Source organism: Venustampulla echinocandica, assembly GCF_003357145.1.
Source record: "Venustampulla echinocandica strain BP 5553 chromosome Unknown scaffold_2, whole genome shotgun sequence".
NCBI classification, from domain to species: domain Eukaryota; kingdom Fungi; phylum Ascomycota; class Leotiomycetes; order Helotiales; family Pleuroascaceae; genus Venustampulla; species Venustampulla echinocandica.
Window position 1 is genome coordinate 3,431,489 of NW_022474207.1, and position 24,614 is coordinate 3,456,102.

The window sequence follows — 24,614 nt, forward strand, 5'->3', positions numbered from 1 at the left end:
TCTTACGGGAGATAGAATTTATGACTAGCGAGCTTCCCTTGGGAGGTTTCATGCTTCTTTTCACTGAATTTCAAGTTCCTACCTAAACTCAACAATGCCAAGGGTTACTATCGTACCTACCTAACATAGCTTGTTCGTCTATGAAGCAGAAGCAGAATTGGAAGCAACTCGTATAAACTATCAATTCTCTTCTGTTTAGCTGTTGAACCTAACAGAACGTTACAAGCTAACACTCGGCATGGGCATAGACAACAATTCCCAACAAATCCAGCGATCTCAGTAACTATCTCTACTCAAGTGATTCGTTCCGCATATCACATAAAACCATAAAAGCTCGCAAACTCCACCCATGCATGATTTTCCCAGTCTACGGTATCTAAGGCGCCGCAGCAGGAGGGGGAGCTTGTTCCTCTGCGACTACACCCCTCAACGGCAGTTCAGTCTTCGAGGATTCTGGCGTTGCAACAGCCTCGCCACTCTTAGCAGCTAGTTTCTTCGCCTTCTTGCGTTCCTTATCCCTCGCCTTGTCCGCGGCCTTCTTCGCTTTGGCTTCTTCTTCCGCTAATCTAGATGCCTGTGTGCCTCCATATTTGCTCCTCCACTCGTCCTCCCTTTTCTCGTCGATCCTGGTAAATAGATATTCGGCCTTGCCGATCTTGTGTCCGCCTTGTAGGGCATCTGGAGTCCATTTGTCGGGGATGGATAGGAGAGGGGCATTGAGTTGCTTGACTATAGAGGCGGCAGTTGATGGCATGTATGGAGAGGCAAGGGAGGCGAGGAGATAGGTAAGGTTCAATGCCAAGCCGATGATAGTGTGTGTCCTTGTCGGGCTGGATTGCAGATTGGTATTGTCGAGTCGGCCAGCAAGGAGGAGATTTCCTTTCCCAGATATCTGCATGAGCTTCGCTAAACCAGCACGTAATCTGACAGCTTCCATATCAGCGACGTACTCAGCCAGGAGCACGTTTACTTCGGCGATAAAGTTGGGGAAGTCGAAGGTCTCATCTGCCTGTGTGGGTGTAAATTCGGGGATGGTTCCATCTAGCTTAGCGTTGACAAACTTGACCAGGCGGTTAACAAAGTTGCCAAGGTTAGCTAGAAGCTCACTGTTGTTGGCCGCGATGAAGGACTTCCACTCAAATTGCGTGTCGCCAGTCTCAGGCCGGTTCGCCAAAAGGTAGTATCTCCAGACCGAAGGTGGAATCCCAGTGTCCTTGGCAGTGTCTCCAAATACACCGACGCCTCTAGACTTTGAGAACTTTCCATTCTCGTAATTCAGGTACTCCGTAGTAGATAAATGGTTGAGCATGGTCCACTTGTCGCCGGTTCCCATCTGCGAAGCCGGGAAAATGACGGTGTGGAATGGCACGTTGTCCTTGCCCATGAATTGGTATAGCTTGACGTTTTCAGGGTCGCGCCACCACAGTTCCCAATCTTTCGTGTAATTGGCCGTAATCGAGGGATAACCAATGCAGGCATCAAACCAGACATATAGCACCTTCTTCTCATATCCTGGAAGCGGTATAGGGGTGCCCCATTTCAAGTCTCTTGTGATACTTCGGCCCTCCAACCCTTTAGTGAGCCACGATCTTGTTATGCTAACACCATTTTGTGGCCAGCCCCCTTCTTCACTTGCCTTGGTGAACCACTTTTCAATATCCGGTTGTGCTTTGTCGAGGCGGAGGAAGATGTGGGTGGTATCTCGCGGCACGGGCGCTGCGCCGTCGATCTTGCAATGAGGATTGATCAGCTCGAATGGATCAAGAAGACTACCACACTTGTCGCATTGATCGCCTCGGGCATCGTCATATTGACACTTGGGGCAGGTGCCCTCGACGAAGCGATCGGCTAGGAAGGACTCATGCTTTTCGCAGTATGGCTGTGTCGTAGTCCGCTCCTCCAAATACCCATTCTTATGAAGCTTTGTGAAGATGTCTTGCGCGATTACCGTTTGTTGATCCGTGGTTGTGCGGCCGAAGTAGTCGAAGGCAATCTCAAACCAGTCATACACATCTTTGTGCTTCTTGTGGAATTCGTCGCAAAGCTCTTTTGGTGTTTGACCCGTCTCAAGAGCTTTAGTTTCTGTCGCTGTTCCATATTCGTCTGTGCCACAAATAAAGAGTGTTGGCCTGTCTCTCAACTTGCTGAATCTCGAGAAAACATCGGCGCTGAGCACGCTACCAACAATATTGCCAAGATGAGGCTGGTTGTTAATATAGGGAAGGGCACTCGTCACCAGAACGTTCTTCTTGCCCTTTATAGGTAGTATGATCTGTTCGGTCGCCATTGCGTGGAGCCTTTCGTAGTATATCGGTGGTTGTGGTTGGGGTTTTTGATATTCGGAATTCGTGACATGGCGGGGCAACAACAGTTGACCGATGACTCAGCGCACCGTCACTAACCCTGCAGATTTAGCGCGGGGTTCGATCGCTAAATCACGTGTCATTCCCCTCACCATAGGCACACGTGATATATATTTATTTTCCAGGACATCTCCCACTGCAAGTTCGACGACCGGAAAATCCGATTAGATTTCCAGACTTGCCAGTCCTCAACTCATTTCCTTTTCCATCCTGAAAATGTCGAAAGATACCTTCGACGAAATTCTATCTTTAGAGGAGAGGTTCTACGACGATGGATACCAAGATGGGTTAGCAGACGGAATCAAGGCAGGCCGCATCGAAGGCCGAACCATGGGCCTAGAGAAGGGCTTTGAAAAATACGTCAGAAGCGCGCGATTATATGGAAAAGCCCTCGTCTGGGCAAACCGCATGCCTGTCTTCTCAAAGGATGCTAAATCCAGCGGCCAAACACCGTCAGAGTCTAATCCTGCCTCTGCTACGGATGATGGAGGCTCTGTATCCCGAAAACCACTCCCTTCGCTACCGAATAATCAAAGGCTGGCTAAGCACATAAAAGTCCTCCATGCTTTGGCGGAGTCGGGGAGCCTTTCGACTGAAAATACCGAGGAGGCGGTAGCTGATTTCGATGACCGGCTGAAGAGAGCACAGGCCAAGGTAAAGATTATTGAGAGGATGGTTGGGGAAGTCAATGAAGGGGGTGATAGTGGTGTGGGGAAGCCGGTCCAGAGCAGCGGTGGGAATATCGAGGATGCGAATATCAGGAATGGCACCCTTTGAAAGGTGTTGAGCATGCAACAACCCCGTTTTGGGATCGTCATGCCATTAGTATGATGTTTTCCGAGCTCGAAAGAATCTTTCGACGGCACTACCGACTCTTCTGCCTCGACGATCGTGCCGAGTCTCTTTTCAAACACCTTCTCCAGAAAGGAGCAGCCCAAGAGGCGGAAGCGAGATCCAGATCAATAGATCACCAGAGTCACCTCAGAAGAGCGCTTTTCTCGCAACGCCTAATCGGGTTTCCATCCACCACGGCATGGATCTACTCATATGCGCGAGACAATTGCTTTTCAGAGGTAAAATTGGAGACATTTAACAGGTCATACATGTGATATGGGCTGAATCGGTCGAGTGGTTCAATTTGTGTGTTTTGGTAATCACAGAGCGGTTGCAGCGTTGGAGGGTGAGGTGGGCTGGTAGAACCCTAGTCTAGATGGTAGAGCCAGAGATCTAATTACAGAAATGGCAAGAGGACCCAGATATTCAGACACTTTTAATATTGTTTAATTATGTTTACTATATTCTGCGTCTCCTAGTTGCCCACAGAGGAGCTTGGGCAATTCCAGCCAGTTTCATGGCTAATGCCTCCAAACAAATACAATAACTTTTTTCTTAAAATAGAAACTCCGGGTATATAAACAGTATTGAGGGGTATATCCATCGCTTCTCCGATTTCGCCGTTTAATAGGAAAAGGTAATCACCAAGACAAATGCATCTGGAGTCTGCCAGCCAGTGTTGTCCTGAGGTCCCAACTTAGTTTTCCCGCTTTGAAAACCGCAAATAGTAGAGAGAGAACGCCGTGATAATGCAGCCGGTTTGCATTGATTTTCCTTCCGAGTTTCGTGTGTTGCGCCTTAATGTGATGATGAAAAGAGGGGAGTATAATAGCTATGGCGGAAGCATAGCGGATATTAGGGGTAGGCTAACGCTCCGGCTGATGCTATGACACCGATGTGGCATCATGTGATATGAAGGAGGCTAATTGCCAACCCATTGAGAGATGTCGATAATTTATTGACCGTCGACCATTGGCTTTAGCGGCGATCAAAGGTTTGGCTAAGACGGTGCAGGAATCCGCTGCTGCGGCTGCTCGCCGCACTGTTCGTCGAGCTGGCCGAGTCGCTGGAGGACTTGCGTGAGGGGTTTGGGATGGTGCTCGTTCTGTTTCCGGCGCCCCCTCGGCCCACATGATATGCACCAGGCGTGTTCTCGCGGGTGTTTTGGCGTTCGAGCTCCTCGTCGAAGGAGAAAACGGGGCGCTCAGAGCCGTCGTGGACGTTTCCTGCACCTCCTCGGCCGCTGATGAACTTGGAGCTGGTGGATGGGAGGCCATGCTCGAAGTGAGAGGCGGGCCCTTGGGCGATGGACCCTTTAGTTGTCTTGGGAGCCTTGAAGGTGTTCCCGGCGCCGCCACGACCAGAGTATGTGTACTTGGACACGGTCGGGTGTGGTTCGGTGATGCGGTAAGACATGATTATTGATGTGGTGTGGTGTGATTAAGTGGATGTGGATGCAGAGGGAGGTAGCAATAGTGACCGAGTGCTCAGTAGAAGAGGAGATACGATTGGAAGAAGATACCAGTCGGAGGTAGCGAGAGCATGAGGTAGGTAGGTGAGAAAGAAGCTGGCAACAATGGAGCTCTGGCAGCAGGCTGCGTTGTGATAGTTGAAGTTGTTGCTGGAACGGGGTAGTGGTAAGTGGTATGTGGAATGTGGTATGTGGTGACGGTGGGGGGGAGGGTACTAGAGTAAGGTAGACAGTGAGGTAAGCGGGGAAAGGAGCCTACATATCCTATTTATTGTTATTATACGAAGTAAAAACAATAATAATTAACTCATGCCCAGTCACCAGAGCAGTTTGAGTGCCCTGGCGCCGCATGGTGTCATCTGGGAGGAAAATGGCTGCTGCTGCAATATCCCGCCTCACGAGCCCACGCGATTTCGTAACAGATGCAGGTGCCGCGTCACGGGATGCAATTCCGCAATTGATGGGGTAACAGAAACTGCTTTTGGGCCAGTGGCCGTCTGGATCTGCGTGGATTTTCTCTGGGTGTGACTTGGTGGGCCTTGGCTATCCATGAATATCCTTGGCTACCCTTGGCTGCCCGTGGACTTTGCAACGCCCCCTTTACTCCAGCGGGCTCCAGCTTACTCAAGCCAAGCCAGGCCAGGCCAGGCCAGGCACGGGGTGAGGTGAGGTGTACGGAGTAGTAGTAGTAAGGCCCTTCGGATCCCCCGTGACCGCAGATCTCCCGAGGCACAGTACGGAGTACTTTTGGTGCTGGGTACTGTACCTGTACCTGTACCTGTACTTGGACTGCACAAAGAGAGTCTCGATACTGCACTGTACATGTACTGCTAACAAAGATCTTATTATTATTATTACAGAGCACGAGTAACTATACAGTACAGCCTGTGCTGCCCGCGTACGGACCTGCAATGTACCTGTACAGTACCTGCGTACTATACCAGCGTATGTACCTGGTGCTACAGTGCTGCTACCATGGGCACTCCGCCGTCCAAAATTAGCATCCACTGCGGCGGTGGGACCACTGAAAATTCTGCTCGACTCGCGACCCCGTGTTTTCCACGGACCACAATAATATTACCAACCGCCCCGTGAATCATCAAATGGACGAACTTCAACTTCCAAGACCACGACCAAGCCTTTTGCAAAATCCTGATTTTCTTTCCGGAGTATAGAGATCCCCCCAAACCCGAAGCAAGTCCATCCACCTATTCGCCTCTGATTCACACTTCAAAGTCCTAATAAATAATTAATGTCCCAGACTCCAAAAGCCCATGCATGATCAACCCCGTCACCAGCACGGCGGCCTAGGCCATTCCGTGCTCGGGGGATTTCCCCGCATTTCGGCTGGTGCTGCTTTGCTGCTGCTTGGGCTGCTTGGTGGGGGTTCAAAGAGGGCTTGACGCTTAACGCTTGACGCTTGACGCTTGACCACTGCTTTCACAAGTAGCTACGAAGTAGGTGGCTGAAAGCACACTGCTGCAACTTGGAGTCGTCGACATCGACTGGCACCTACCTAGCTAGGTAGAGCCAAAGGCTTAAGTGAGCATCTCGCCGTTAGTCACGAGCCAGAGAGCGGAATCGTCTTTGTCATTGGATATAGGGAAGGCAAATGTGCCGCCTTTGAACCCAACTGTCTTGGCTTTTAGGAAGAAATATAATCGCGCTCCCGGTGTGTGGGTAGGACGGGAAAGGTTGTGGCACACCACATGCCGCATATCACGTGGCATTGCAAAGGGGATAAACCCACCCTCTTGCGCTATTTGGACCTTAGTTGTCCCGACGACCGATCGAGTAACCCCTATTCCGTATAGAATGCTCCTTCTCATCACATTAATTATATCGCTACTGCCAAAAACCCAAAGACCAAGATGCCGCCCATTCCCCGGCCTGCTTGTCAATGGTCATGCCTCGTATCAATGAATTGGAGCTGGCATAATGTGCTCGATCGGCGCCGATTCGACCGAGCCTCGAACGCCTCGGAACTCTGCAGTGCAGCAGTTGATAGGCATTGGCTTAGCTATGGCCTATAGCCTATGGCCTCGGTCTCCAAATGCAAACATCAGACGATATGGCTTTCGCGATGGCGGGCACAATACCCCTCCAAAATCATCTGACCTCCCACACCTCACGGCATGGCGCAAAAGCTTACGCCTTCAAGACATCCATGAATTTTGAGATAACGAGCCGGTGCTCGAGTCGGCCTAAATTCAAGATCCTGCCCATTCATAGGCCACAATGGTCTTGGGCGAAGTGAGTCGATCGGGCCTGACCAAGGCCAGTTGGCTTGAACACCCCGTTCAGAATGCTACTCGGTTTTGGCCCAAACATCCCGAGCTCTCACCCTGCCGACCGTTTCTCTTGTCTGGGGCCAGCCCCTTCGGGACCTTAGCCACGTGAAACACCTTGAAACAGAAAGTCCTGTGGCTAGCCGTTCGACATCGAAGCCGATAAGATTTTGCTGCAATGGTTGGAGACTGGCCCTTATCTAACTTGTCCAAATCCGGCCTCTTCTCGGCCATCTAAACCGCCGTCTTCTTTCGATGATAGTCGCCCTCTGTTTAGTCCATGTTGAACGCCGGGTGGCATCCCAAATTATTCAATGCGCATTGCGCAATGCAATAGAGCTTCAGCCAACGAAAGTAAATATTGCAAGATTTTCCATCACAAACAGCCTACCTATTCAGGTTAAATAGTATTATTTTACGAGAGATAAGCGCAGTGCACTTGACAAGCCGAGGCGTAGTCCTCTCTCAATGGAGATTAGGATAAATAGGTGTTTTTGTCTAGTCCAAAGGTATAAGTTGCTACTCTAGGACCAATTCTCCCCAGGCAATGGCTTTGGTGGGCGAAGAAAACCAGGCCATCAGGGTCGGCCAAATCCAAGTCGAGTGGCTTTGAATGCAGCAATTGACGCTTAGATTGATAAGTTCGGATATCAGTGTATAATATTTGATCTCGTAAAGCCGCATACGCTCCTTTGGCGCCACGTGCCGGGAGGAGCCAGGATACATTGCATTTGAAGCCTGTCAAGCTTGTACACCTCTATGTCTCCCCTGCAGCCACAAACGAAAGACTACCACCCTCTTGACAACGGCATAGGTCTACATCTCATCGATGGCTTCAGCTTAAGATCCGGAATTCCAAATGTTGACTGTGGCGTTCGAATCCTTGTACCCGGTTCATTGTCAACACAAATCTCAACTCGGTACAACCCGCTCTCTGTATGCAGCAACGAACCACAAGAACCAAGCAAGCGCTTTGGCCTTCCATTCTCGCTATCTTACACAGCTCTCAACATTCGTGCATCAGATATATCCTCACTCCAATTCGCCCCTTCTTACAGCAGACATTGACCATATCGTCGTGGCACTGCTCAATAAGCGCTTTATCATCATTCGCTCCTCTTATATATATCCCTTGACCTTATGTCCATCCCGCGCATTTGGGTCGCCATTTGATTGAAGAACGGAGAGGTTACACCACATTCATCTCCCAAACCTCCATGCAAAGCCCGCCCCAGATTGAAAAGCCAACACAAAGTGACCAGCCCCACACTACAGTTGCGACACAGCATCGACTTTTATCCCGCTTCTGAATAGAGAAGGTCAGGTGTATCTCCACTGCGTTGCGAGGCCGAGAAAAGAGCGAGGTTCTATCGCGTTTGGCAGCAATGGATGCCCTGTTGCTTCTGTGCAACGTTGCACTACATATGCCTATGCATGGCCCTCAGATTTATCATATATGATAATTGTCAAAGAAGGATGTCAAGACATGTCGGCACCAATCATACCACGGGACGTGATGGGTGTCTGGACTCTTAACCCACTTTCGAGCATCGAATTCCAAACGGACGCTGTGCAACGGTTATGAATGGCGTAGGTGTAGTAGGGAAGTAAGAGTGGCCGATGGCATAATGCATCTGGCGGCCGGCGAAGGCAAGTCGAGAGGTGGATAGGCCGACAAAACCTTGAGAGGTGTTGCCGAGAAATAAAAAAGGGGCATAAAGGAGCATTTTTATATATACTGGAATCTTTTTTTAAGCGCCTGTCTTCGACCGATATAGAGCAGTGCCACGGTCGCCCACATAAGCACGGTCTTTCAACTACATCACATAGTAAGTACATCACACCTCTCTGGCAATTAGCTGATATATCTGAGTTTGGCTGGCCTGCCTTGTGCTACTACCCCCACCATAGCATCCAACATTGATATGGCAGAAGGTGTCTTATCCTGCATTGCCCGCATGCAGATGGCGTAGCCAATACCATGGTTCCCCTCTCAACAGGAACCTAATCCTAATATTGAAAATTTTGCGACAATTCCAGCTCGATGTGATGTGAGACAGATGACGACCACATCATCGAATAATCGTTTAATGGCTAAATTGCTCATGCCGATACAGTACAGTCCTAGTACCACGCAACGGCAAGGACCAACAACAACATAGCACCACTAATATAAGCAGGACGTTGTGGAACAAGCCCTTCCCACTCTTTGACCTTCCTTCCTTCCTCCCTCTCGTTCTCTTTGCCGTCGTTTCCCGCCTTCACCCTTGGGCCCTTCTCTCAAACGCGACCACGACACAAAAGATATGCAACGCGAATGGGCCCATCCTACAGACTAAAACAAGCGGAGAGGCAGTTGTGAGGGGTGGAACCAAAGTACAACATTGGAAGTGATATTTGAAGCACGAGGACAAGTTGGGGGAATCGGAGAATTGTTAACTTTCCTGGAAAAGACCCTGAAATTTCGGTCGGCGGTACTTATTCCCCTCGGCCTCGGTCAAAAGGAATTTTAATTCCGGTTGACAGAGCACATGAGCAGGAAGGTGGAATAAACGAAAAGGAAAAGGAAAAGGGGAAGGGGAAAAAACGAATGGGTCCTTTGCTATTTTACACGTTGCTTCGAAGAGAGTAGAAAATGGCGGGAAAGGGGTAAGAGAGAGAGAAAACGCCAACAATCCCGCTAACCAGTTCCCCAAGGTAGTTGTTCTTTCCCAATGGCCCTAGACCTGGTACCAGGAGCATATGCCAGAGCGAAGATCCCCAACCAATGCCAAAAACCCAAACAGGAAACTCCAAGGGCCAAGCAAGCTAATCCATCGAAAACCTTAGATCTATGCAGAGCGAACGTCCCAAATGCCATCCCAAATATGCCCTCAAGAACTCCAAAACTCATCATCAAGATTCAAGATACATCGGTAAAAAGCCAGGCGGAGCCGGAGCCGCTACCGACGCGTAGCAGAATCGTAGTTCTGATGGCTACTCCCCCGATGAGATGGGCCCTGCCAGTCATGTCCACCGTAGCTTTTGCTTTCTCCGCCGTGGGTAGCGGGTCCTGATGAAGCTCCGTAGCCAGCACAATGGGGGCACGGAGACCAGACGCTGCCGGCTCCTCCACATTCTCCGCATCCTGCTACGCTGTTTTGAGAGCAGGTCAGCACATGGCTTATGTTGAGTGGTCTAGTGGGAAGCAGCCAGACAAAAGGAATTTACAGTACTTACGTTCTAGGGAGACCGCCGCAGGATGTGCAGGTTTGGTAGATCCGGCCACTAACACAGCATGAGTCTGAGACTTCGGCAGAGCGGGAGTGGTAGTTGCGAGGCATGGCGATGAGAGGGGTTGTGGGGTGTTGTATTGGAATTGGTACCGAGTAATTGAGATATATATAGTAGGCTTATATTGACAAAGCAAACTGATATGTAATGCGTGGAAGAGATAAGAATGTTCAAGGCCTCTTGAAGTAATAGTAAATAGTAGCGGGGGGGTTTGGCTTATTTTCAATGGTGCTATGGGGAGTGATAAGTCGAGGGACCATACGGCCCTTTTTATACTCGAGACCAAATGAAGCACCTCATCCTGCATCCCGCATTTGCAACCCGCCCAAAGCCCTTGCTTGACACCACGATGGACACAATTGGGCAGCCAAGCACTTCATCCGGGCTGACGTCTGCCTGCCCGCGTTGCAAAGATGATGATTATTGCTCACGGAACCACGCCCCACACCGCTACGTACGGACGGACGAAAGAATAGCATTGTGATTCGGGTTCAGGCGCCATGGGGAGGGTGGTCTGCTGATTTTCGCGAATGGCTCCCAGTGGCGCTGCCGTTCAACCTATCTCCTGGGGTTATCCTTTCGTCCCAACACTGAGGAACCGAGCACCCGTCACCATGAGCTGCGGGCCGCAGCCTTGCTTGAGGTGATCGTTTGAGACAGTTGCTCCTCTGTACGGACTACATATTCATACCGGTATGAGCAGCAATATGGAGCAGCTAGAAGATTTCCTGCAGCTGGCCCTAGCTCGCTCCCGTAGGAACTACCCGCAGCTACGAGTTATTCCCAGAATCCCAGCCCGGCTGGAAGAAGTGACACAAAGGACTCTTGTCACCCATTATTGTGTGTACACCCTGCTTGGGATTCGCCGGATATGGCGTCTGCTTCCTCGGAGACCTGATACCTTCATATCCTGGTTACCAGCAGCTTGGAACGCATGATCTCGCCCGTTGCCAGCACAGGTCGGCATATAAACCGTCGGGAACGCCGCTGAGATATTGGTAACAGTGATCGTCAGCACTATGGCTGCTGTGGTCGACTGCTCGGAGGGCGCCCGGCAGCTGAGCCAATCTGCTGGTAGGTCTGTATGCTCCCGCCGAACCAGCTCTGGACGTGATCGCACGAGATCCCATATATCCGAAGTAGCATACTCGGGATGTACCCTCTGCTGCGTAGAGTCAACGTTGCGATGGACCAGATCCAGTAGGAGGGCCGTATCCATTGGCACCATCTTGTGTTGGCTGCAGAAGCGAATATGTTGTGCACTGCGAGATCCTTTTCTGGAAGCCCCCAATTGGTAGTAACCGGAAGATGAGAGACCCCGTGTCAACGGTGATGAGATCGTGTCCATACACCCTAGCCGCGCTCTAGGTGTTGTACAGTGACTGAAATGAAACATAGCGAAGTAGAGGCCAAGGAGCAAGTGAAGATATGAGGTCCAAGGTCAAGGACAGGTCTTGAGAGGACGGAGGACGAGCAGCAATTATGCTTTGTCAACCCGATGATCGACATGACGCTCTCAAGGAATCCATAAGTTCTCCGTGGACAAGGACAAGGACAAGGCACCGAAGACTTAATAAGAGGTGTCAGCTGGTGTAATCGATATCTCGGAATAGCAAAGAATGGAAAAACACAAACCTCCGTGTCCATTTCCGAGAATAGAATGCCGGATGGAGGTACGACCAAACTTTTGGTCTAATGAAACACACCGTTCTACCTTTATAGGAGCCCGACGTTCGTAGGGTCCTATAGATGTAGGTCATCCCTTGTCAGAGTTGTACGGATCGTCCGTCATCGGCCGTGCAGGATCGGCAAAAATCTGATCTGTCATTATTATGCGTTTTAGGGGGGGAGGACTCCCGACGGACCTTGTCCCCTCAGCCTCTCCCGCAGAATATGGCCGCTCATCTCCCCATCAGCGCGGATTGCTCATTCAGCCGCTGGCCACAAGCAAGGTACCCGTTCCCGGAGATTGTGGATGATATATATTCGGAGTGGGGGTGGTTATGTGCACGCGTGCTCGACATGTCGCAGACGTTGTACATGTACAATAACAAGTACGAGTTGAGAGGACAGGAACCGCAATACAACAGCACCGAGTATCCACATGTGCCGACGTAACCGTAACAGTAACAGTGATGGGAGATGAGTAGGGGTCCGTATCAGAAATCCGAAGTACGGTTTGCCTCCGAATGCGGGTAGTATACCTGGGCCAGCTGAAATTGAAAGGCCCCGAGTACCATATTCCACGTTCTTTTTCAGTGCCATCATGGTAGCATGTTTCGCATGCGAGCTCGTGGGACGGTGATTCCGTAAAAGGTGAATATAAACAAGCATGATCCTCGTAAAATATGCAAGAGGTAGAAGGGATCAAGACGAAAAGGCTTGAGTGTTTGTCGCTGTCACGCTACAGGTTTTCATTCGACCGTTTTGGATGTGAATAAAGATAAGCACATTATGTGTACCTCGTGAGCATGGCGCCGCATGATGTATTAAAAGATAAATATCTGCAATTAAGCCAAGTCTCGGACACAGCAGTAAATATACGAAACCGTTGCACAGCACAAGTAACCCAAGCGCCAACCTTGAAGGCGCCAAAATGCATAAGCCGCAGGTGATGACCAGCTTGACACAGCTCCTTAGCCACTGTGATATTCCCATTTCCATAATTGGTCCTCACCCCCTCCCAAACGTAAAGTAACAATAGCTCCGAAAAACAAAACCTGTCCCAAGTCCCCAGTCCCCTATATGATGAATCGTAATTGTGTCGCTAACCGCGTTCTAAGAGAAGTCTGGGGCGGTGGCAACCAAGCTCAAGAAGAGACCTGCGCCGACGGCAACGCCCCCAACAGCAGCAAAAGCCGCACGCTCCAGGATCGTCCTTAATCTCTTTGCTGGTCGTTCATTAAGAGCAGGAGTGGCAGCCGGCTCCGCCGATTGACAAGATATCTTAGGAGGGCAGTTGGGTATAGTTGTGTCCAAGGATTTAGATACATCCCTAGAAGAAGCCCATGCTCGCACTTCGTCTGTTAGTACGTCCGAGATGTCACTTGCTTTGCGCTTATCGCCGGCTTTTGAACCGGATACTTGAGCAGATTGATCCCGCGAGGAGCTCTCGATAATATCATGTATACTAAGTCTGGAGCGAGTAGACTTGGCTTTACTTTGATTGTACGTAACAGCGCTAGTCATGTCGTACTCTGGGCTCAGGGTAGCCGTAGGGTCGATAATTGGAGGCCGATTGTGGAGCTCGGGAGAGGAATTTGACTGCATACCTGGTACTGGAGGGGTTAGGCCGGCTTGCTTTTGTTTATAGTGGATTGACTTACCAGTACGGGTTCCAGTTAACAAACTAGATATGTTGATAAGTTCGGGGGCTCTGTCAAACGTAATTGACCTGCCCGGGGTATGAGGCAAACTCAACTCATTCAACGGGCGCTTTACTACACCAAAGTCTACCCATGAGTTTGTGGGTGCTGCTGCTCTAGCGGATTGTGGCTCCTCCTTCGACAGTAAATTGTTTGGGGGTAGTGCGGACTTGCTTGAGGCGGAGGGTTCGGTGGATCTCTCGTCTATCGTGTCAGATGGAGTAGAGAATTTGGCCTTATTCTTCTCTCTTGCTTCAAAGAAAGCCTGTTTGCCGGTTTTCTCCCCAAGCGTCTGAGAGAGTTGGCTAAATTCTTGACTTTGCAAATGATACACTGGAATATCATTTGTAATTTGCTCTGGTCGAGGTTGAGATGTAGCTTTGGCCATCGCGGCGTCAGAAGGACTCGGTTGTCTAGCTCCCAGGAACTGTGCACTCTCCATTGTGGTTGCTTTAGTCTTCAATGGCCCTTGGACAAGCTCGTTAATAGGACTGCATAGAGAGACCATCGGATGTACTTCCGGGATTAATTCCAGTGGCTCGGATTGGGATGAGATATCGTTCGGTACCTGCATAAAATGTAGGTTGTTTCCAATCTGTCGGTCAACTTCAGCCGGAGCGTTGGTAGTGGGAGCAGACTCTTGGCATTCAGTCATGCTCTGTTGTAGACCATCTTCGAATAATGCCTTAAGTCCTTCTGCGCCTGCCTCTGAGAGGCCGAAGTCGCTATCATTGTCGTCATCCATGCTGTTTCCGTCCTCTGGCAAAGTGTTGTTTTGGCTGCTACCGAAAGTAAAAGAATGACGCATCATCGACTCAAAAGGTTCTTCCTCCGTATCGAAATCGATCTCGTCACCGTCCTCTAAATCTGACTCTTCATTCGACTCCTCATCTCCATAATCTACCGGGTCATCGGAACCATCGGTATCTTCGGAGTCCGAGCCTGACAACTCAAAAGGCTCATCGTCGGAGTCGGAAGAAAGAAGGTCGTGGTCACCTACAATGTTGATGAGAGCAGGGAGTTTTTGATAATGATTATTATCACTTGCTGAGTGAGCGTTACGATCCAAGGCAGCAGGTTGGTCGGGAATTGTCTCCATGACCCGACCCTCAGTAGGATGCCCCACGGGATCATCTTCGGTGAGGTCAATCCTTGTCGAGCTCGATGGAATAGGAGAATCATCCCGGGTAAGATCAATTGCTGCGATGGCATGGTAACCTTTAATGGGCTGGGGAGTTTCAATAGAGGCATCACCATCACTGGATAGCTGACCGCGCTCTTCCATATCAGGGTTACTAGAACCGTATCCCTCCTCTTCCTCGATATCCGAGGAATTAGGAAAGGAGAAGGTACTACCGGTTCTATTGGAAGCAACGTTAGTAGTTAATCAGAAATGAATAGTAAGCCCGATATAAAAGTTCACTAACCGATATGGGGACCAGTCAATGTTGACCTGAAAGGAACAGGCCGGGAATATTTCCGGGCCACGTCTAACCTCGGCGCCAAATGCTATGACATCTCCGTCTTCCACCTCGGCGGGTTGCTCGGTTGGAACCTTTGTATCGTTCAGAAATGTGCCATGCATGGAGCCCAGGTCGCGAACGGTGACAGTCTACTTTATGTTAGTGTTGCCGTAGACAAAGAAGTGGGTGTATGGGATAGACATGCCTTGACTATAGTGTTCAGGCACAGCTCTGCGTGCTCCCGGGACATCACAGGGCTATCGAACCACGCATTGTATTCAGCACCCAGAATCCCTTTGCTAACGCTCTTCGAAGCTCTACCGACGGGGATAGTGAGGCGATCTGGGTTGAGGGTAATGGTCCGTTGCCCGAATGAGGCATCGCCGGTCAGGGCTGCGAGCGTAATATTGGCTAGAGTTTGTTAGCCTTAGTATTTAAAGGGATGCAGTTGATCGAAAAAAGGACATCACAGCTGAGCCTTGAGATGCTGATGCATAGTAGGACTTGAGGTGGCGATGCCCAGCCGAGACCACAAGGTGCCCAACTCCGCGATGCCAGCCTCGTTGCCCTTCCGCTCAGGATCAGAAAGTCACGTACCTTGGGCCATCCTGCCGCTTGGAACAGGCAAATATTATATTGTAATAGAAGAGGAACCTCCTAAGTAAGTGTGTGAATGGTGAGGGCACGCCAGACTGTGGTTGTTCGATCAACGATGAAACACGTTGTTGACGAGGGGTCCAGGCAGCTGCGGACGCTCAACGAGGGCGATAAGCTTCGGTGCCTGGATCTCGATCTACTACTACGATAACGCGGACCCGCTGCTGGTAAATGGCCAGTTGATGTTGCTGTGGGAGTTAAGTTGAAAGGTGAAGGTGAAGTTGGAGGAAGAGGACGCTGGAGTTGCGAAAGAGACTGGAATGAATGGAAGGAGGAGGAGGAAAGGAGGAAAGGAGGGGTTGTCGTTCGAGGCCGCCAGCTCATGGATGATGTGAGCCATAGGGTTAAGCGAGCAATCGATAAGGAACTCGAGGAGCACCGGATCCGCGCGATTTGCGGGTATATTATTATAGTAGTAGTTGTATAGTATTATTCGAGTACGAGTATCTCGAGTATTGCATCTTATCTGTGCAATTTACAACCTTGTAAGGCTACTTACTTGTATAGGCGTAAGTAAAGGGATAATTAAAGTGTTAACTCCTTACCTGCCTAAGGTACATGTACATTAGGTGTATCCTGAGGCATGCCGTTGACTTCCCTCAGATCCTTTGTACCGAGTGTAGGTACCTACGCTCCTATACCGACCTGCTAGGCACCTAGGTACTTTAGGAGCTAAGTATTCCTTATCCTTCCTTATCCTTATCATGCGTACATACCACATGCCTACTAGTAGCGTTCTTGGGTGGCTCTCTGTACGGAGTCGCTAGCCGTCTTAGGCTGTCTTAGCTGTCTAGTTAGGCCCCCCACACCGCACCTGGGCATACGTAGGTAGGTATGTACATGTACGGTCCTAGAACTACGTATCTGTAATGTCACTCAGCAGTTCGGAGTAGTTCCTGTGTCTACTAGGTAGGTACTTTACCCTTCGCAGCTACTTGGTATTCAGCCTAGCCCTACCGGTGTCACCTGGCGCTCGTTAGTCGCCCGAAACATCCAACAGCATCCGTGGCTTTCGCCACCTTCTCCCCACAATACCAAGCGACCACCAACTTCCATAATATTGTCATACGCCGTATATTATTCAGGTCCCCTTCTCTTCCTCTTCCTTCTTGACAACGCTGCGGAAGCCTTGTTTTATATATCTCCCCCTCATACTCACATGGATCAACTAACCTACGTCCCATTATCATCGCAAGTTCCGTACGATCGACCCTTGCGATAGCATTCAACAGCCCCGTCCGATTTGGCACTTACTCGAATACTTGCCAGCGCAGCAGTCCTTTGATACCCGGCGAGTTATTCGCGGCCGCTGCAGTCCGCGGTTTCTACAACTTCAACAACCCCTTCTCGCAGCCCCATCGCCAATATGCGCGACTTGAGACGCCAGGCTCTGGAGAGCGGAAAGACAGTCTCCAGGAAAGCACAGTCGCGCATCTCCTCTCGCGCGTCGTCGGCCACGAACTCTCGCGCAACTAGCAGAAATCCAAGTCGCCATGCCTCGGACGATGACGAGGAGAATATGAGCGACTCCACAAATTGGAGGTCTGTCAAAAGCTTCTGCCAAATTTACAGAGATGGGTATTGACTGGCCTCTTTGCAGTGTGAACTCACTTGATGAGATGCTCTCTCCCGAACTGCCCGACGATGTCGCTGGTACATGGAAGCAGGGTCTCGCCGACCGTATCGAGGAGATTATTGATCGCAAGAGAAGCAGTGTTCAGGGTAGAGAATCTACCCTGAACGTATATGTTTACTATCTTATGAGCCACTATTGTGGCGAGGAGATCGAAAATAAGGCGTCGGAGCTGTTCCCCGCACTGCTGAAGAGCGTCAAGATGGAAAGCAGCGAAAAGGAGACTTGTCTTGCATTACGAGGTTGGCAGGATGTTCTATGTCTGTCACGATCAGAGCGCTAACAACTTACACAGCTATCGCCCTCACGCTTATTACAAATCCATCGGAAACAGCTTACGATGGCCTATATCAACCGTTGAAGCGCGCATATACAGATTCGGAGTTTCACAGTGTTAAAGCTACCGCTATCCATACCCTCAGTGCAGCAGCGGTATATGGGGGTGCTTCTGATAGCGCCACCGAAGATGCTATGGACGACCTGCTGGAAATAATCGAGTCGGATGGCACATCCGTCGCTGCAGATGATAGTGGTGAAGTGGTTACAGCAGCCTGCCAAGCATGGGGATTCCTTGCGACATTCGTCGACGATCTGGAGGACAAGACCGAGCCAGCGGCGGATGTATTTGTCGAGCAGCTTGACAGTAGCGACACCACAGTCCAGGTTGCAGCTGGGGAAAACATTGCCTTGCTCTATGAAAAGAGCTATACGCCACGAGAGGCTAATGATGAGCCCGCGAGTGATGGTGATGATGATGATGAAAGTGCCACTATAGAATCGCACTTCGTCAAGCGTTACGAAGTCTATCGCCAAAAGCATCAGCTCCAGCACACGCTTTCCCAACTCGCCACCGAGTCCTCGAAGAGAATTGCCAAGAAAGACCGCAAAACGCTCCATGTCAACTTTGCAGACATCTTAAATACAATTGAACATCCAGCCCTTGGACCGAGATATTCCATGGCCCGTGACCCCGATGGTCGCATGTACGGCTCAAGAATGACGATTCGGGTTCACAAAGCTGGGATAATGAGGATCGACAAATGGTGGAAGTTGCATAGACTCCAAGCCCTGAAGCGACTTCTTGGCGGTGGTTTCGTACACCACTACCAGGACAATGAGGTCGTGTTTGATAGTTTGCCGTAAGTTCTGTATGACCTAGCGCATGTTCTCGCATTAACAAGCATTTAGAATTATGATTCAAGCCGACAATGATGACTGATCGACCTTAGCATTAGTACAAGACCGCCAAAGATAATTTTTGAGACATTTAGGCGTTAGGCAGAGGAAAAGGATTTTCATGTTTGATTTGATCGATAAAATACAATACCCGTAGTGCACTTCTATTTCGTTTCTCTTAATTTCGATGGCACGGGACTTCAGCTGTTTTTGATATCTGGTTCCGTAACACAGCACAGATTTACCTGAACCTGCGAGAATGATAAATCCGTCACCAGCTCATATATATGATCCATATCCAACGCCGTGTGCGATTTGCATGTGAATCTTCAAGGTCCCATAGCATAGCACGGGCACATGTTTAGCCGCTGTCAACTGTAAACATGGCTATTAGGCAGGCTATCGTTGCCACTTGCCAGATGGCTTTTTTTCGCGGAGCAAGCTAGTGCCGCCAAGGTTCATACCTCTAGAGAAGATTGTTATCAGGCCTTTCATCAACAGAGGGTTTGTCATCAGAAACAGTTTACCTCACCAGCATACCTAAAGTACTATTAACTAAAGAGATTATGTACCTTGTGGAAGTGTCGTAGCAGTAGAACCATTTAAGTACCTCGTTGGCTCCGGTGATGCTGAGGATCCTGGGTCGGTTTGCCCCCCTTAAGTTCTCATTGCCAAGGCAACTTTGGCATTCAAAGCATCTTGACCTCAAATTGGCAGAGAAAAATACAAAAACATTATGCCAATCCTAACTCGCCTTATTATTATCACTTAGACAGGAATAGGAGGCTACACGAAGCCACCTAAGTACCTACCTACCTATTACCTATTACCCTCGTACCCCGCTGGCCTCTGGTCCGTCACGTGACAACCCCCCAAAATCAATCGGAATATTGATACTGCCGCAACGTTTGATGTATCGCGATAGACAAGAGCGCCGCCGCGATACCTCGAGGTTACGACTGCGATTCAACCATCAGGGACTTGCTGTCGGTGAAGGAGCTGTCACTATTCAATGCGACAGCGATGACTTCACCGCAAACTTCCACGGCAACGGTCGCAGCTGCCGTAGCTGCGACCGGCAACGATGGCAGCCCGACCCCCAACATCGACCTCACCGCCGTCGAGAACCATGCCGAGGGCGAGGACGAGACGAGGCAGATGGGCCAAATGACAATTCGCGACACCGACCCCCCAGCGGGGAATAGCGAGAGCGAAAGGGTGCAAGTGAATGCAGAACACGACGAAGGTGAAGTTGGGCATGCGCTCCCGCGTGAGACAGCCGACGCAAATGTTGTCACTTCTATCGATGCCACCACAGAGGTCGAGCCCGCCAATACGATGGAAGCTGCGCAACCAGAGCTCCCGCCCCTCACCATGGCTGAGCTGGAGCAAATGAACCTGGCCTGGGCTGGACCAGACAGCGCGTTCAGTTACAACCTAAATGGCATGGGACTCCCGCAAGATCCCGCGCAAGGCTTGCTTGCCCTCCAGATGGCTATGGGTGGTGCGATGCCACAGCCTTACCTAGATCCTTCCCCATACATGCACGAAATGGACGAAACCCGCGTTCAAGCGTACGCGAAGCTTGAATTTGCAGATGGCGAATTCTACATGAACACCTACTCGGTGATATTGGGGCGCGATGTAAGAGCTACCAAAGCTATTCTACGCCGAGGCCGAGGAGAGGAGCGGCGAAGGCGAGCAGGAGGCTCTGCTGCTCCGGAGCCTAGGACGCCCAAGACGCCTGTACGAGCGGCGAACGGACAAGAGAGCCGGTATACAAAATCTATTGTGAGCGAAAGCGGTGGCATCCTACGGGAGGGCGATGATTCGGATGATGATGAGCGCCAACGACGGAGAAGCCGTAAAGCCAGCAGGGCAAGCAGAAAATCAAAGTCTACAGGATCCTCTCAGCAGTTATCAAGGAGGGGCAGTCTAGCCCAGCCAAATGGAGTTATTGCACAACAAACCGAAGCCCCCGCGCGAAGAACTGCGCCAGACATGGCAGTACCAGTCGATCCCGAGTCGCTTCGACCTTCACCACATGACTGCCCTCTGGTAGCTATCCACCCCGGCGCTACTACTCCCATAAGCGGTTACAAATCGATATCCCGAAAGCATGTCAAGATTGCGTACAATAGCAAGAAATATTTGTTCGAGGCAAAGATTGTAGGACGGAATGGAGCGTTCATTGATGAGGAGTTTTATCACTACAATGACACTATACCTCTGAATAGTGGCAGCCGGCTGCAAATAGGAGGTGTTGTCGTACGATTTATCCTACCAGATGTTGCCGTTGGCGAGACAGGGGCTGAGCGGAGAGCGGAGTACGAGGAGGATAGTATGATTGCTGATCGCTACTCAGAAGGGGGGAAGGAAATGAGTTTTGACTTTGAAGATACACCTCGAGTTGGTGCAATGGAGGACACCAGTGAAGAACCATCCCCTGAAAATGAAAGCGGCGAGGAAGAGGCTCCTGAAAGGGAGGAGGTTGAGGAAGATCTGGAGGATGAGGAAGAGGATGAACAGAGTGATCAGTCTATCCGTCCCGAAGCTGATGAGAGACAACACGATACAGCCGCTGCAAATCAAATTGATCTGCCTTCTATGCCTCCGAAAAAGCGTGGCCCAGGCCGGCCTCCTAAAAACGGCATTATGTCCAAGCGTGAGCAACAATTGATAAAAAAGGAGGCGCTGGCGCGCGAGAGAGACAAGGACGGCGAAAAAGCCTTCAAAACACTCCCAGTGCAAGGCCCTGTTCCTGGCAAGAATAAAGTTGGCCGACCACGTAAGCACCCCAGGCCAGATACTCCTCCTGAGCCGCGGGAAAAGAGGAAATATACGAAAAGGAAACCGAAGGAGCCGAAAGACGGGGAAGTTAAGCAAGAGGGCTCTGGTGAGGACCAGCCAGCCAAGGAAAAGAAGGACAAGAAGCCTCCCAAACCGCCTCGATCACCGTCCCCGCAATTTAACGAAGCGGAGCTCAGTCCAGAACAGCTCGCAAAGCCACAATCCAATTATGTTACCCTCATCCATGAGGCTCTGTCAAACTCACCTACTGGCCAGATGTCGCTACCACAAATATATCGTGCGATCCAGCGCAAATATCCGTACTTCGTCCTCAAATGCAGTACGAATGGCTGGCAGAGTAGCGTGCGACATAATCTGTCCCAACACCATGCTTTTAGAAAGGTCGAACGAGACGGTAAGGGTTGGATGTGGGCCATAGTTGAGGGTGTTTCTATTGAAAAGGAAAAGAAGAAAAGAGCTTCGCCGCCTCCTCAATCACATCCAGGGCTTATGCCTCAACAACCGATGTATCAAACAGGCCATCCTCATATGATGCCCGGCTATCCATATGGCCCTGGCATGATGGGACCGCCTCCGGGGTACCCAATGAATGCTCATATGCCACCGAATTTTCGGCCTGGCCAACCACCTCAGTATATGGGTCCTCCACATCCAATTAATGGACAAGCAGTCCCCCCAGTGCCTCATCCTTCGAATAACCCCCAAGCTCCCCCTCCTTTCGCAGCATCAATAGCTCCTCAGTTGACCGGATCTACTGGTCCAACATACAGCTCACCTTACGCACCAAAGCCAGCTGCGTCGAATCCACCACAGAACGAGCTACCACCCCCACCTCAGCAACCTCAACAACCACAACAACCACCACCACAACTGCAACAGCAACTGCAACAACAGCAGCAGCAACAGCAACATCAGCAGCAGCAACAACAGCAGCAGCACCAACAGCTGCAACAACAGCAACAGCCTCCCCAGCCTCCGCCGCCTACACCGACCCCTCAGCAACAAACGAGTTCAATGCAGCCAGCTCCTACAGCACCTCCGCCACCAGGAAGTACAAGAGAACTTATTGAGCGATCGGAAAACATCAAAGAAGCCATTGAGAAATTCAAGACGACGCTCATAAAATCCCTGAAGGAGACTGGTTCAAGTAATTCTGAAGCGATTGTAAATTCAGCAGTGAACCGGGTGCTAGGCTACTCCAACGAGAGCGCCGTTCCAGGCGAGCCCAAAGAGGACTTGATTATGAATGCATTAAGGTCGATGTTGCAGAATATTCCTGCACTGAATTTCAGATCAGATACACCATCTGCGGCCGAGAAAACCCCAGATCATACTCACACAAATGATCAGAGCTCGCCTCAACCTTTGGCGAATCAGAACGGGACACAAAACAATGTAGGTCAACAGCCCTTTAAAACAACTGGCCCCGAAAAGCGAGGACCCATTATCACGCGACCATCATTCAGCCAAGCCCGTCCAAATGGACCTTTCGTTCCTAGACCACCAATGACGACTCCTGGGATGAAGAGGGCAAACTCTGGAAGTCCCGCCAATGCGGCAGCTCGGACGAGAGCACCGTCCTCGGCCTCACCTGCACCTCCACCTACGCCAAACTCGACGAATGGAGCCAGCACACCGCAGCCTCCAGCGAGCGAGAAAGGGCAGCTTCCACCTAACGAAATGAGGCACACTCCGACGAACGAAACACAACAGCTTGCTGGTCAAAAGCGGGAGAGAACGCCAGACGATGCAGAAGATATGCCGGAGTTCAAAAAGATCGCTACTTCTGGCCTACCGCAGTTAAAAACATGATCGATCAACTCGTCTGAAATTAAATGCATAATGACAAGAAAATCGAATTGCAAATAGGGGCAGCGTATGGAGTTCAGGATTTCTAATGCTACCCGACTGCTGCCGGGTAGCATATTTGGAGCATGATGCTAATTTGGCACTTGCTTGGGCGTCGTTTTACCAGAACCGCTCCGGTTTTGTACATAACGAATGGGGTGGCGGTGGATATATTATCACTGCCATGTTGGTTAGGAGTATGTTCATATGTATGTAATTGACTACATATTATATTAGTTGGATCAATACGAGGCTTCATCCTCTTGGGTTTAGCCCCATCTAGGGCTTTCGTGGCGTGAAGGATGATTCTGGATTCTGAAGCCATCACATGATGAAGTTTCCGCAAGTGCGGGCAAGAAATATCGCCTGTTGTTTGAGGTCGTACCATCCGTTGATCACCTCGTATTCTAGGGCATTATCGCCTTGTGGTTTTACCCTTCCTTTGGATGTTGCTACACGTGCAGAGCGCCCGCAAGTGCTCGCTCGCCTCGCTATTCTCCTACTTGATATATCGTTGTGCGTTTTCGTGCATCCCAATTTGTGATGGGCCGCAGACGAATTGCAGTCCTGTATATAATGGGGCTTTGTATCGATTGGCAGGCTTCTGCTAACTTTGCTGCTTGTCCGGTTTAATTTGTCGATGAACATGAGCGCAGTGTCCCCTGAGTCCTAGGTTCATACTTTCCGATATCATGATTGATTTAGATGCTATCGACAGTGCGGTGCTTCGGTGATACAGGATGTATGCGGTACAACGTCAGACTTTTCTTGTACCCCTGATTCGCGAAGTCTTTCGGGTTTTGTGGGAATTGAAATGGAGCCAATATCTACAGACATGCGTCGAATATTGGATATATAGGTATGGCTGAATTCGCTAATATATGTGTTATGCCGATATAGGTTGATTTGACATCAGTTTGCCATAGGGCAAATACATGGAGGCTGACGTGAGACATCTTCCCTGAAGGAGGCCACTCTGAAGTATCTTCGTTCCTGAAGTGGTAGCTCATGCCAGGCATATTTCAAATGCGTCACCCACGACCGGAGATGCGTCTCCCATTGCCTCGGTGACCGAGTCTTCGGCCAAACCAAAACATCCACATTCCGCCATTCCGGAGTTCCATCTACATCCCTTGAGGGATTTGACACTCGGGAGTGCCGAAAGAGAGTTGGCACGGAAGTGTATCTCAATTCTTCTCGCCCCGTTGTGGTGATGAAGGAGCTCTCCCCTGCACTGTGCGATGCTCACGAATTCTAGATCTCCTTGTCCAGAAGTCGAACCCACCATGGCCTCAGGGGCTTGCTGCATTATTACGACCGAGCTATTGTCCTGCACGGTAGTTCTCCCCTAGAGAAAAAGAGTAAAACGGTACGAGCTTTAGTTCCGGCCTATCCGAGTTTCATAAATCATCCGGTAAATACCATCAAACAC

At 50.3% G+C, this 24,614-nt stretch overlaps 8 protein-coding genes across 8 annotated transcripts; 3 read left to right on the forward strand and 5 right to left on the reverse strand.

The window, feature by feature from the left end:
- Window positions 1-376: 376 nt before the first annotated feature.
- On the reverse strand, window positions 377-2,287 carry BP5553_05522 (Nucleotidylyl transferase; the record flags this gene model as incomplete). The annotated part of the gene is made up of 1 exon (XM_032014145.1): window positions 377-2,287. The coding sequence occupies one exon, from the start codon at window positions 2,285-2,287 to the stop codon at window positions 377-379; it is 1,911 nt and encodes a 636-aa protein (XP_031870745.1).
- A 292-nt stretch (window positions 2,288-2,579) lies between these two features.
- On the forward strand, window positions 2,580-3,140 carry BP5553_05523 (Uncharacterized protein; the record flags this gene model as incomplete). Its single annotated transcript, XM_032014146.1, has 1 exon — window positions 2,580-3,140. One exon carries the CDS (start codon window positions 2,580-2,582, stop codon window positions 3,138-3,140), a length of 561 nt encoding a protein of 186 aa, XP_031870746.1.
- A 1,035-nt stretch (window positions 3,141-4,175) lies between these two features.
- On the reverse strand, window positions 4,176-4,613 carry BP5553_05524 (Uncharacterized protein; the record flags this gene model as incomplete). Its single annotated transcript, XM_032014147.1, has 1 exon — window positions 4,176-4,613. One exon carries the CDS (start codon window positions 4,611-4,613, stop codon window positions 4,176-4,178), a length of 438 nt encoding a protein of 145 aa, XP_031870747.1.
- A 5,285-nt stretch (window positions 4,614-9,898) lies between these two features.
- On the reverse strand, window positions 9,899-10,279 carry BP5553_05525 (uncharacterized protein; the record flags this gene model as incomplete). Its single annotated transcript, XM_032014148.1, has 2 exons — window positions 9,899-10,091; window positions 10,176-10,279. The coding sequence occupies 2 exons, from the start codon at window positions 10,277-10,279 to the stop codon at window positions 9,899-9,901; spliced, it is 297 nt and encodes a 98-aa protein (XP_031870748.1).
- A 785-nt stretch (window positions 10,280-11,064) lies between these two features.
- Window positions 11,065-11,457, reverse strand: BP5553_05526 (uncharacterized protein; the record flags this gene model as incomplete). The annotated part of the gene is made up of 1 exon (XM_032014149.1): window positions 11,065-11,457. The coding sequence occupies one exon, from the start codon at window positions 11,455-11,457 to the stop codon at window positions 11,065-11,067; it is 393 nt and encodes a 130-aa protein (XP_031870749.1).
- A 1,550-nt stretch (window positions 11,458-13,007) lies between these two features.
- On the reverse strand, window positions 13,008-15,664 carry BP5553_05527 (uncharacterized protein; the record flags this gene model as incomplete). Its single annotated transcript, XM_032014150.1, has 4 exons — window positions 13,008-14,955; window positions 15,022-15,206; window positions 15,269-15,468; window positions 15,655-15,664. The coding sequence occupies 4 exons, from the start codon at window positions 15,662-15,664 to the stop codon at window positions 13,008-13,010; spliced, it is 2,343 nt and encodes a 780-aa protein (XP_031870750.1).
- Window positions 15,665-17,080: 1,416 nt separating this feature from the next.
- On the forward strand, window positions 17,081-18,566 carry BP5553_05528 (ARM repeat-containing protein; the record flags this gene model as incomplete). The annotated part of the gene is made up of 4 exons (XM_032014151.1): window positions 17,081-17,256; window positions 17,315-17,589; window positions 17,643-18,486; window positions 18,536-18,566. 4 exons carry the CDS (start codon window positions 17,081-17,083, stop codon window positions 18,564-18,566), a joined length of 1,326 nt encoding a protein of 441 aa, XP_031870751.1.
- A 980-nt stretch (window positions 18,567-19,546) lies between these two features.
- Window positions 19,547-23,146, forward strand: BP5553_05529 (uncharacterized protein; the record flags this gene model as incomplete). The annotated part of the gene is made up of 1 exon (XM_032014152.1): window positions 19,547-23,146. One exon carries the CDS (start codon window positions 19,547-19,549, stop codon window positions 23,144-23,146), a length of 3,600 nt encoding a protein of 1,199 aa, XP_031870752.1.
- Window positions 23,147-24,614: the final 1,468 nt, after the last annotated feature.